This window comes from Colobus angolensis, unplaced genomic scaffold (genome assembly GCF_000951035.1).
Source record: "Colobus angolensis palliatus isolate OR3802 unplaced genomic scaffold, Cang.pa_1.0 Scaffold224, whole genome shotgun sequence".
Lineage (NCBI taxonomy): Eukaryota > Metazoa > Chordata > Mammalia > Primates > Cercopithecidae > Colobus > Colobus angolensis.
This window is the reverse complement of record NW_012115422.1, coordinates 4,557,475-4,570,371: the sequence shown is the minus strand read 5'-3', so window position 1 is coordinate 4,570,371 and position 12,897 is coordinate 4,557,475. Positions and strand designations below refer to the sequence as shown.

Below are 12,897 nucleotides of genomic sequence, written 5' to 3'. Positions count from 1 at the left end.
TGTTGTCCAGGCTGGTCTCAAACTCCTGACCTCAGGTGATCCACCTGCCTCGGCCTCCCAAAGTGCTGGGATTACAGGCATAAGCCACCACGCCTGGCCCTTCCTCTCTTACTTATCTCCCCCAGGAGCACGTCCGTCCTTCCTTCTGGCTCTAGAGTGCTCTCTCTTTTCCCCTGGTTCTTTCAAAACAGATAACTGATGGCCCATTAGACCCAGAATCCCACTCAACCGAAAACAAATTCCTTTTCCCTGGAGGACACAGAGAGTTGCTTGGTCTTGTCTTCAAATTTTCCCAGTAGAGGAAAGAAAGGGTTTGCTGTTGAGTACAGCAAAGAAAGGGAAAAGGAAACACTGACAATGCTTTCCCATACAAAAAGGGCCCACACATTTGTTACCTGCCGCAACTAAAATTGGGACCAGAGCTTCAAAGGGGAAGTTCTGGGAGGTTTGACCATAGAGAATGGAGACTGGTCACTGCCAGGGGTCGAGGGAGTCACCCTGGCATGGACAGTGAACAGAAGTCAGTCCTGGAGTCACATGCAAGCCAGGCGCCTGCACTGTCGTCCGAGGCCACTGGAGCTTGGCAAAGCGGGTGCCCTTTACTTGGATGAACTCAAGTTTTACAGTTGTTCAGGCAGCCAAGGGGTCCAAGCCTCTTAGAGGAAGTCTTGGATCTCTGTGACCAAGCACTGTTTTTGTTTTGTTTGTTTGTTTGTTTTTGTTAACAATGGAGCCCTGTGTCTGTGCCTCCTGGTGTTGCACCATCTTCAGGGGAGACTGAAACTCTTTTCAGCAGTGCTGTTCTCCGCCATGTTTCCTTACTTACCCTCCTAGTGAACTTGTATTCACCCTCCAATGCCAACATCAGATGGTCCTCCTCCTTTGTGCTTCTTGGCATCTCATACGCTCACTCCTGTTGTTGCCTCTGAACTTTATGCCTCTGGTTTGTTTTTTGTTTTTTGTTTTTTTGTTTTTTTTTTTTACCACGAATCATTGTTTATTCTTTCTTCTTGAGTAGGCAGTGAGTGTCTCAGGTGTGGAGTCCACAGCTTTTCTTAGGTTTTGATACATGCTGTATGACCTTTAAACATTTTTGATCATAGTAACTATTTTTTCACTGTTTAAATTACTAGATGTACTTTATAAAGCTGAGGTTTAATGACAGTTTGGAATTAAGGCAGGAACGTGAAGCCGAATGTATTTCACTAAACTCTCCCAGGGGTTCCTGTGGTGTCCCGTGTTTCCCCCATCGCAGCTCTTAACCCATACAGTTCTGTAATTGCCTGTTTGTTTCTCTGTATCCTCTGACAGGCTGCGAGCTCAGGGACCATGCTGATTTTACAAACATAACCACAGCATATGCCAGTGCCTGGCATACAGTTAGGTGCATAATACATGTGTACTGAATTAAAATGGATTACACTGGGAGGTCTCCTGGGGCAGAGGATAGAGCTTGGCTCTTCAGAGTCTAGGTACCAAAATCTTCTCCACTCACCATATCCTTCTATGGGGCTGCTATCAGTATAAAAATCATAATGAGCATAACAACAACACACCAATGTCAAGCGCCAGCATGCCAGCACCATTATTTAGTACTTCCTATTTCCAAGCACTGGGCTAGGTTCTGTGTGCATTATTTCATTCACTCCTCACAACAGCCATGCAACACAATTTTGTGATTGTTTGTACAAAGAATGCTCAATCTGAGGCTTACTTCAGTTTCTTGCCCACTGCCACTCAGCCAAGTAAGTGTTAAAGGTAGGATGAGAGCCCGTATCTGTCATGAAGAGTGTTCTAGGCAACTACAAGGCAAATATAATGAATGACATCAAGAGAAAACAATTGCCAGAAGAATTTAAATCCTACTTTTTTTAAGAGACGGGGTTTCACTATGTTGCCCAGGCTGGAGTGTATGCAGTGGCTGTTCACAGGCGTGATCACAGTATATTGCAGCCTCAAACTCCTGGGATCAAGTAAAAATGCTTACTTTTTCATAACATTGCTGCTCTGCTAATACCATTTACCTCCTCCTTTGTCACCTCCTCATTGTTTCCTCCCCCAGAAGACAAGTTATTTTTTCAGCATCATCTTGGGAGTATTTGAGTTGATTCTGGGTTAACTGTAATCAACACAAAGTAACAATTTGGGTTCATTCCAAAGTCAGTTGGAATTTAGAAACTTTCCCAAGTGAGTTTTATATAAGTCAAGACAGAAACATTGTCCCTCACGTGGGTCCAGGCTGCTCATAATAAAAAACGGATTGAAAAGCTAGTCATCTGGATATAAATCCCAAACGCCAGCCATGGTGCACCCAAGTTAGTTTGCATAATACAGAAAGGGGGACCCTTGCCTGGCATAGGCCCATTTTGAGAGGCAATGTGATGGTTAGGAGCCAATCTCTAGCACAAAGCTCCCCAGGTTCAAATCTGCCTCTGCCAATCACACTGTGCAAATTTGACCAACTTATTCATTATCTATTTCAGTTGCCTCATCATAACATGGAATTAAAGCTATTCCCAAGCTTTTAGGGTTCTTATGAACATCAAATGGTCACCCATTTGATGCAAAGTATATGCAAAGTATAATACTAAAACAGTATCTGGCACATAATAAGGGCTATAATTATATTGGCAAAAGAAAGAACTTTACTGTCGCTTCCACATCACCACAGCTCAACCTCCTGTCTCCATTAATCCCAGAATCGTAAAGCCCCTGACTAGGGCTTTTGTCCAGAGGATTAAGACAGTGAGTAGGCTGGAATTAGCAACAAGTCAATTTTCCTTTGAATTGCCGGGGCTGGACTACCACCCACTTTGTTGTTTCTTCCCATTTTCTGAGCATCACAAAATGTAATATTCATGTGTCAAGGGATCCAGGATTGTATTTTAACATTTTATGGCCTCTTTGTAAAGCTACCTTTTCAATTTTAGAGGAGGCAGTTTTATGACTCCCTTTGATAACCACTTAACTATTAAGACCCAAACAAAGAAGAAGAATGGTCAAAGGATATCAGGTACTTCCAGCCAGCTAGAGTCTCACTTCTTGAACATTATTCAAATTAGCTCCAGGACTCATAATTCTGTGTTTTCATTTATTGCTGCAGTAAAGTAAATGGTTCTTTTATCCAAATGTTATTTCCTGGCTATTAATTCAGCAGTTATTTTGGATTGTGGCACTCCTCTTTGATTTAGGGATATGACACCTTATAAATATTTAAAAGTTGAAGACTGACACTTGGAGAAATTGACTTTGATTTGTTTTGTTAATATCTTATGGCTAGAGTAATTATAGGTTTGGAAGATGCAATCTCATTTTCTGTTTACTGGAAGCGACGGGGAGCACTGTGTCTCTATAACAAGGAATTTGTCAATGGAAGGCTATTCCCAAATCTTTTGCAGACCAGATCTCTATGCTTGTCTGCTCAAGATACATACTGCCTGTTACTCTTCATACTTTTCTCCAGAACCTGCTCTTTAACCCAGAAATGTGGGGATGAAAACTACCCAGACTTCTCAAAATAGCTGAAAATGGTCATTCCTGAAAGGCTTGGAACTTTCTTTCATCTACACGTGCCAGCAAGGGTTTATGGCAGGGCTCAGTGTTATCTACAGACTGGTATGATTTAACCACGGATCAATCAACTTATTAGGGGAAAAAAAGACAAGGTCAATAAGGATGGGTCTTGGTGAACCAGAGGTCATTTTACATTTTCAACCTAATGTTCTTATTTCCTTTCCATTAACATTTCATAATGAAAAAAAATTCCTATATTCTTTAATTTTTAAGATAATTAAGTGAATTTAGTGCCTTTGAAAGGTAGAAGATTTATAATGGTATCAGGGAATACACTATTAATAATCTACAAGACAGGGGCCACTTGGAGTGGAGCAGTGCTGCCTCTATCACCATTTCTGCTTCTTTGGTAACAAACTGTAACAAGGTTCAGCCTCCTTTGGCAATTCAGAACCAAACTTCTCTCCTGAGACCAGAAAGATTTGTGTCTTTTGGGACGGGACCTCTATCTCTTGAAAAGTGTTTTTTCACTAACATTTGATTTTGAGTTGGAACAAATTACAGCAAGCACAGATATTTCTGAGATCTTGGTATTCTCTATTTACAAACCCTCAAACACATGATAGGAGTAAAGAATTGTTCTGGAGCTTCCCTAAGGAACAAAAAAAACATGGCATCTGCCTCTAAGATTATTGCAGCCTAATAAGTGAGTTCACTGGCAAAAGTGAACCCACAGGGGCACAGAATAAGAGAAAGAGATCTACATGCCTGCAGCCAGGCCTGTGCACATAGAAACAAAGGGCCTACAGACTAAAGGCTGGCTTCCCTCTGAGTTCTCCAAGCTGACCATTCTAGGTATCATTTACTAAAGATAACTTCATTGATTTTTGGATAAAGATGATAGATCAACTACACCCATTTTCTTTTGTTGTCTCCCCATGCACTACTAAAACGAAAATAAAGGTTTTTTTTTTTTTTTTTTTTTTTTTTAATGCATAAATTCTCAAAGCCAAAGAAATTGGAAAGTGACTTAACAGTGACAAAATTTTGGGCCGGGCGCGGTGGCTCAAGCCTGTAATCCCAGCACTTTGGAAGGCCGAGACGGGTGGATCACGAGGTCAGGAGATCCACGGTGAAACCCCGTCTCTACTAAAAAGTACAAAAAACTAGCCGGGCGAGATGGCGGGCGCCTGTAGTCCCAGCTACTCGGGAGGCTGAGGCAGGAGAATGGCGTAAACCCGGGAGGCGGAGCTTGCAGTGAGCCGAGATCGCGCCACTGCACTCCAGCCTGGGCGACAGAGCGAGACTCCGTCTCAAAAAAAAAAAAAAACAGTGACAAAATTTTGGACGCTGGAAAACAGATGGATGAATAGGGAGTAATTTAGCAAACTCAAGACAGCCAAAATAACCTAGCATTAGGAAAAGCTGAGAGGCAAGCAGATTTATACCATAGACTCCTCCCCACAAATAGCTCAGGAATTGACTAATTAAGTACCTTTGAAAGTGCAAATGAAGATGGGCTTATAAACAGGAAAAAGCAGTTAGAGCCCCAGATCCTTTGTTCTACTCCCTACTCCATAAAGACTAGAGGCTTGTCGTCTGGAGAGAGTATGATCGTGGGTCTTCAAGTTAGGGAATTGTCAGTGCAGAGCGTGAGGGTGGGTGTGCAGGGTGAAAACAGGAGGACTGAACGAACAGGAGACCAATGCTGAGACTCCTCCTCCAACCTGCTTCCCCACTAGGCTCCAGCTAGAAGACTCTTCTCTGGGGATTCTGAGTAGCTAAAGAGTAAAGACACAAAGATGCTGACATTTGGTGGTTTCCCCAGGTCAGACACATTCCCCCTACAGAGAAGTCCCCAGAAGCTCCAATAGAAACTTTTAGAGCCCCACTTTTACACAGGAGTGGAAAACTAAAGATTACCAGGCCGCTAAGGAAAACCTCTAATATTTCTAAAGCCTCTAATGTATTAAAATAATTTATTGAAAGTTGGCTGATGAAGAAAAAGATGAAATCATTGATTGATGACTAGAACAAAGATGTGCTGTATGCATACAATGGAATATTATTCAGTTTAAGAAAAAAGAAAACCTGTCATATGCTTTAACATGGATAAACTTTGAGGACATTATGCTAAGTCAAATAAGCCAATGACAAAAAAAGACAAATATTGCATGATTCTACTTGTATGAAGTAGAGTAATCAAACTCATAGAAACAGAAAGAATGGTGGTTGCCAGTAGCTGGGAGGAGGAGGAAATGGGGAGTTGTTTAATAGGTGTGGAGTTACAGCCATGCAAGATGAAAAAGTTCTAGAGATCTGTTGTATGACAATGGGCATATAGTTAACAATACTGTACTGTACACAGTACAGTATTTGTACCACAATTTAAAAAAAGAGACTAAAACAAAGTACAGAGAGTGAAGCAAATTATAAAAGGAGAAGAAAATGACAAATAGAATTGTCATTCACATCCTCAGGCAGGTAAGAGAAAATATTGTATCTCTGAAATAAAATTAGGGTGCTATTAAAAATATATAAAAAGGAATATCCAGACGACAAAAGAAGAGTTCTTAGAATGAAAACTGTGGTATTAAAATCTCAACAGTAAGAAGAAATTTCCTAGAAAACAGAGCAAAAAGGAAAAGAAATAAAACGTATGAGAAATGAAAAACATGAAAGAAAAAGAAAATTAAAACTAAAAGAAAAGAGAAAGGAAAGAAAGAAAGAAGAAAGAAGAGAAAAGAAGAGAAGAGAAAAGAAAAGAAAGACAAACCAGTCCAAAGGTCAAGTTAAGGGAATTCCAGAAAAACAAAAGAGAGGAAGAAATCTTCAAGGAGCTTATTTTAAAATGTTTTTCTAGAATTAAAAGACATAATTTTCCAATTAAGAAAAGGGCTTACAACCAAACACCACATGTTCTCACTCATAGGTAGGAATCGAACAATGATAACAGTTGGTCACAGGGCAGGGAACATCACACACCGGGGTCTGTCGTGGGGTGGGGGGAAGGGGGAGGGATAGCATTAGGAGATATACCTAATGTAAATAATGAGTTAATGGGTGCAGCAAACCAATATGGCACATGTATGCATATGTGACAAACCTACATGTTGTGCACATGTACCCTAGAACTTAAAGTATAATAAATAAATAAAGTAGGATTTAAAGTGACAACAAAAAATCAAAGTGCAGTGGAGGATGGAATTAAGTGTCGTTTTTTTCTCTCTTTTTTTGCAATCAGAATTAAGATGTCATCTTAATAATTTATTATAGCTAAAGATAAGCCTTTAAAATAGTTTACTACAGCTAAAGCTAAGCCTCATGGTAACTACAAAGCAAAAACCTGTAATAGATACACTGGGGGGGAAAAGAAAGAAAGAAAGAAAAAGACTTACAAAGTGCCTAGGATAATAAATGAAAATAAACTCACACCAAGGCACATTTCCATGACATTTCAGAACTCCTGAAGCAAAAAAATTCTACACAAACTGGGTAGGAGGGGGAGTTATTTTCAAAGTATAATAGCCCAGAATAGCTTCTGACTTCTCAAAAGTAACATTGCAAGCTCAAAGAGCAATGCCTTTAACATTCTAATAGAATGATTTCCAACCTAGAAATCTTACCTAGACAAACTGTTAATGAAATGTGACAGTAATACAAAAACATTTCAGACTGCACGGCCTCACAAATCTACCTCACACCTTTTCTTGGGAATCTGTTAGAGGATGTGTCTGACCAAAATGAGAAGAGAAACCAAGAAAGAGAAAGATGTGGGCTAGAGAAACAAAAGAGAGAGAGAAAGACATCCCTATAATTACGGTGAAGGAGTATCCTACGATGAAAACTACATATCAGACATAGAAGATAGTTGGTCTAGATTCGAGAAATGCAGGAAGTTCCAGGAGTGATTTATTCGTGAAACTGATGGAATGCCCAAAGCATATGAACATTTTGAGAGGAGACTTAGACAACTGGTAGAGAGTTTCGGGGTTGAATTAATTACAAGTACATGGAAAACTAAGCTCCACCTATGGAGGAGCATAGAGTTGGGAAGGAAGGATTAATGATGTGTTTTCTGGAATGCTTAGAGCAGCCAGAGTTGGATTGAATCTCTTAGCCAAAGTAAGTAGCTCCAGGGTATAAATTACTGTCAGGGTAATTTAAACTCAGTGAATAGATAGGAATATAAATACAGAATGGTCTCTGATAACCTGAAAATATAAAAGTGACTCCCTTACCAAGAGTGATCCAAAGAATATGGTAAAGCCAATGAAATCACCATACAAATGATTTCCCAAGATTTTCTTTTTCTCCTTTTTAGGCTCATTTGTGGGACAGCTGATTGACAGTTGCCTAACATGGGTGTTTTGAAAACCTTGAATATGTATGACTAGTATTATAATTATGTTGTGTATTTATATAGAATGAAGCTAAACAAGACAGCAAAATTGATCTCAGTGCTTATATGAGATATGCTTATGCTAAACCTCCAGATATCTCTATTTTATTAAGGCAACATATTTCCCACCAGAGATGTGCTGTCTGATCCTTTCAATCATTATGAGTATACAGAACACGTGTGTAACAAAGAACATGTGCAAGCTACAGGATATAAGGATAGAAGAAACAAGGCAAAGTGGTGTATTCCCATCTCCTTCTCCTGAATAGCATCAATTAAAATTCACAGCTGCTGGCTGCCCAGATGTTTCTTGCGTTTAGTGCTCTGTAATATGCATCAGAATATATTGTATGACCACGGTTTCCATAAACTTGACAGTGCTGTATTCTAAATTCTGCAGACTAGATCCAGTGCGTGTATTTTATCTTCAGATTAGTTTCCCTCCTGCCCCCCACCCCCCGCCCCTCTGCCCCCACCTTCATTTGCTTGGGGCATTTGCAGTTCAGAAACAAAAGACATTTACAGCTCAGAGTTTAGCTGTATCAGGGTGTAAGTGCAGGTCAGGCCTGATTTATGTGGCACTTCTGATAAGCAGGGGAGGAGAGCAGGGTGGGGGTTTAGAAAAGCTAGTGAACTTGGCTTGACTTATGTCTTTTGCTTTTGTAGGCAGCCAACATCCCTCTGGTGTCAGAACTTGCCATCGATGACATTCATTTTGATGACTTTTCTCTTGACGTTGATGCCATGATCACAGCTGCTCTCCGGATGTTCATGGAGCTGGGGATGGTACAGAAATTTAAAATTGACTATGAGGTAAGATGTCTGTCTTGGGTGATCCAAGCAGTTCACCTGGGACAACCTGTTAGGCACTCTGAACCACCAGTTTCCCAAATACAAAATGGGGATGATAATCCCTGCCCTGCACACCTCATGGGATTACTCTAAGAACCAGAAGAGATGTTTGTGGAAGGCCTTTGATCATTGAGGGTTACTCAGACATAAGGCACCTTTGAGATAAGGGTCCACTGGAATCACTTGCAACTGCCTGACGCACCCTCTCCCTCCCATTTCAGACACTGTGTAGGTGGCTTTTGACAGTGAGGAAAAACTATCGGATGGTTCTGTACCACAACTGGAGACATGCCTTCAACGTGTGTCAGCTGATGTTCGCGATGTTAACCGTAAGTGTGCTTAGCGATGGTGGAAGATCATTCTTCATTCACAGGAACTAGCAGGCCTTCTCCTTTGTGTTTCCATTTCTCTGAAGAATTACCATGTGATCATTTTATGTTGGAACTTACCTGCCCTTGTTATGAAAGTATATATGTGCCAGCAATTTCTGAGCTTGAAAGCTATAACATCGTTGAGTCCTTGAAGCCAGTGTAGCCTTGGAATGATTACTTGAGCTTCTCTTCAGTATTTTTTCTGGGTAAACTGTTTCTTTTACAAAAGAAATGCTCAGACTTTTAAAGTAATCTTTTTGTAGAGGAAATGTAGATGAGTAACAGAACAGAGAGATCACTGGATATGACTCTTGGCTGGTGGAAAGCCAGTAGGGAGGTATGAACATCACCCACAGGAATACGGAAATCCTGAGAGGATGCCCATTTGAGAGAATGCCCAGGGAGGCCAAGGGGAAAAGAGGGGTAGAAGTGCGCGCTCCCCAGGTTTAGGGCTTACTTGCCTTAAAATCTCCGTCCCACCGGGTTTTGACCCAGTGATGGTGGCCAGTCTGTTTCACGGAGATATCTAACACAGCCGGGCAGAGGTAAGCCTTGGAATTTAATCCGAAAGCAAATGTTTGTGGCAAAGATGGAAACAAATCCTCTATTTACTTCTTTTGGCAAGAAATAAGGCTTGTTTTGGCATAATTTCTACTACATTGTTACGCTATCATCAAGTAAAATGTTTTCTGGCTTAAATATGTTGGTTTCTTTGGTCTCATAGTTATATATACACACATATGTACGCACATACCTGTGGGTGTGTGTAAACAAATTGCCATACCAAAAAAGAGAACGTGAGTCTTGGATTCTTCCAACATAAAGCAAATACCTTATATGTTTGCAGCCAGACTAAAATTTAAACAGAAAATCACAGCGCCAAATGAAATGCATTTTCCTTTGGTCCAAGTGAACAAAGATGATTCTGTTCTGCTTCTTCCTCAAAAAAAAAGAAAAATCTCTGCCTCATTTTCTGCCTATTAAAATTTTACTCATTCTTTAAGGCATTGATCTAGTGCCAGTTTTTCTACAAAAGTCTTCCCCTTTCTCCCAAATCATCAATAATTACTTCTTTCCCTGTACTGTATCTAGTACAACACATCTTTCTTGCTACTGTGTACTTTAAGTTACAAATCTGTCATCCTCCTATAGAGTAAGCTGCTGAGGGAAGAGATCATTTCTTGTTCTTTCAACAACATCTACTTATTTGCTCAACCACCATTTACTGAGGGTAGCACCAGCGCCTTGCACTCTGTCATGTACTTGGTGGGTTTTCAAAAAATGTATGTTGAATTGACATGAGCTGAAATGTGCATCTGGCATAGAAGATGGGGCCAGAATGTCTTTTGTACTAGGGACTTGTGCTTTGGGTCCTCGACTGCTTAAGAAACAGGCAGACTGGCCTAGGAAAACTGGACTGGTTCCATTCTTCTGTTGCATCCACCATCAGAGGAGTGAGCCAGTCAAGTGAGAAAGGAAGATGCTTTGAACCATGAGGCTTAATGGCTCAAGTGACAACCATTGCTTGGGGAAAAAAAAATCTTCATTTTGTTTTTCCATAGCATACCTCAGTAAACAAGGTATAATTTTTGTGTGTACAGAGTTCATGTGTCTGGCCCACAGAGGACAGTCAATAAAAAACTTCTTACCCCTTTATTTTGGAAAACCTATGGATTTATGCTGAATTGCCAAAATAAGCAAGCAGGAACCCTGTTCAATGAAGGGAAAAGAAATGGCTGTGACATTTTTGAGTTAGAAATGTCAAAGACAGAGACAGATTTTTATGACAAGCCTTAAAATAGTTGGAATAGGGGAAACCGGCAAGAGCACCAGGGTCACGGTGGACACTTAGGAGCAAAAGGAAATATATACCCAGTTTTCTGCAGTGGGTACTTCCATTATATGGGCAATTTTGATCCTTTCCAAGAAATTGAAGAAAATAGAATTCTTAAACTATGTCACCACAATGGGGATGCTCATATCGTCAGATTATTTCCAGGGTGCAATTGTTTTTGCAAGTATGCTCAGCAATCTTGAAGAGCAGCATTGTTGGAGAAGGCTTAGGTTTTGTTTTTTTGCATTCATGCTAACACAGAAAGAGGAGACTTCATTGTTAAATTTCTCTAAGGAGGGTGGGTGGAGGAGATCACAAAACAAAAACATGACTTCAGAAAGAATACAACGTTATTTTGGTTTCTTTCACATTGTATTGAGTAGCCACATCTGGAAAATATAGTATTTTCTGCTCATTAAATTTTGTTGAACTTAACCAAGGGTTACAGTCGGTTAAAAGTGTCAACATTTGTTTTTCTCTAGCGTAAGTTATCTTCTCCAAACTTGACTTGGGTCAATCTGGTTAATCAGAAATTTTTAATTAAGAAAATAATTACAGGCCGGGCGCGGTGGCTCAAGCCTGTAATCCCAGCACTTTGGGAGGCCGAGACGGGCGGATCACAAGGTCAGGAGATCGAGACCATCCTGGCTAACACGGTGAAACCCCATCTCTACTAAAAAAAAATAATAATAATAATAATAATAATAATTACAGAAGTAACAAAGACTACTCAATCAGTGTAGCTAAAAATAAATTTAACTCACTCATCAATTCTCATCTCTGGAATGTGACCTTGGCCTATGGTAAAATGATGCCCTCTTTCCACCAATGGGCACTCATGTTTTGGGCACTCCTGAAGACTCTGAAAGCCTTTCAATGTTTTGATCTTATCAGTGATTAAATTTCCATTCCAGGAATCTCATATTTCCTGTCTGTGGGTTGTGTTAGAACCAAAATTCTCTATTAATCTAGGGGGGAAAAAAAGAAAGAAAGAAAAGAAATTCACTATATACCAACCATTGGATACAGCCTGGTTAATGTCATAAAGCTAAGAAAGCACAGCGTGTGTGTGCTGAGGCTTCCTCTAGATGGCGCTCCAAGGCAAAGTTTCCCAACTGGTTTCCAGAAAAGGGGGGGAAAAAAAACCTTACCAACCTTCCTTGAAAGTGCTTCTTCTAGCACTGCCACCACAAAATAAATGTTTTTCCTAAAAGAGATAGCAACAAAACCAGTCTGTCGGAAAAGAGCCTCTCCCATCAGGATGGGCCTGTTTTATGACTGCCACCTTGCATACCATACTGTTAACGTGAATAATAGTGTTCTCCGTGTGACCTTAAATCTGTGATTGTGTATTTTTCCAAGCCCATTGTCTCTGAGAATGGGGAGATGCATAGTTCTGTGTCACTGCTGAACAAATTTTGGCACCACGTACAACAGGACGAGCAAATTATAAATATATGCCCCAGCTTCCTAACCTTTAACCCTAAAATCACTTCATGGGTGGAAAATAAACCTATTGACTCAGCATTGTGTTTTGCGAAAGTATTCAGGTTCATGTCTAGGTAACAAAGCGGTTTTGTTCCTTTAGATATTAAAAAAAAAAAAAAACTACTCTGTAGGACAGGCAAATGATATAAAATGATGAGCATTTTGTTCACTGGGAACCCTGTTAATGACTTATTAATTTGTTCCATGCCTCTGGTCTGAAATTTCACATTTATAAATTTGAAAGCTTCAATGTTATTCTTTGCTTTTAAAGAGATATTTAGGTAGTTAAAATTTCCCAAATACTTTGAATTCCTCCGACAAATACAGTACGTAGTAACAGTTACTATTTGTGGTTAAAATGAGGAAGAAAACCTGCAGATCAGTGATCATCATATAAATTGTCTTTACTAATAGGAGTTTATAGAACAAATATTCCA

The 12,897-nt window shown here is 40.1% G+C and overlaps 1 protein-coding gene across 4 annotated transcripts in view; it reads left to right on the top strand.

Annotated features, from left to right (window-relative positions):
- PDE11A (phosphodiesterase 11A) overlaps window positions 1-12,897 on the top strand; it is a 511,038-nt gene that overhangs the window by 401,389 nt on the left and 96,752 nt on the right. For all 4 annotated transcript variants that reach the window (XM_011944038.1, XM_011944040.1, XM_011944041.1 and 1 more), the window contains 2 exons: window positions 8,582-8,728; window positions 8,989-9,096. In XM_011944038.1, the coding sequence (XP_011799428.1) occupies window positions 8,582-8,728; window positions 8,989-9,096 (255 nt within the window). The remainder of the gene's footprint in view (window positions 1-8,581; window positions 8,729-8,988; window positions 9,097-12,897) is intronic.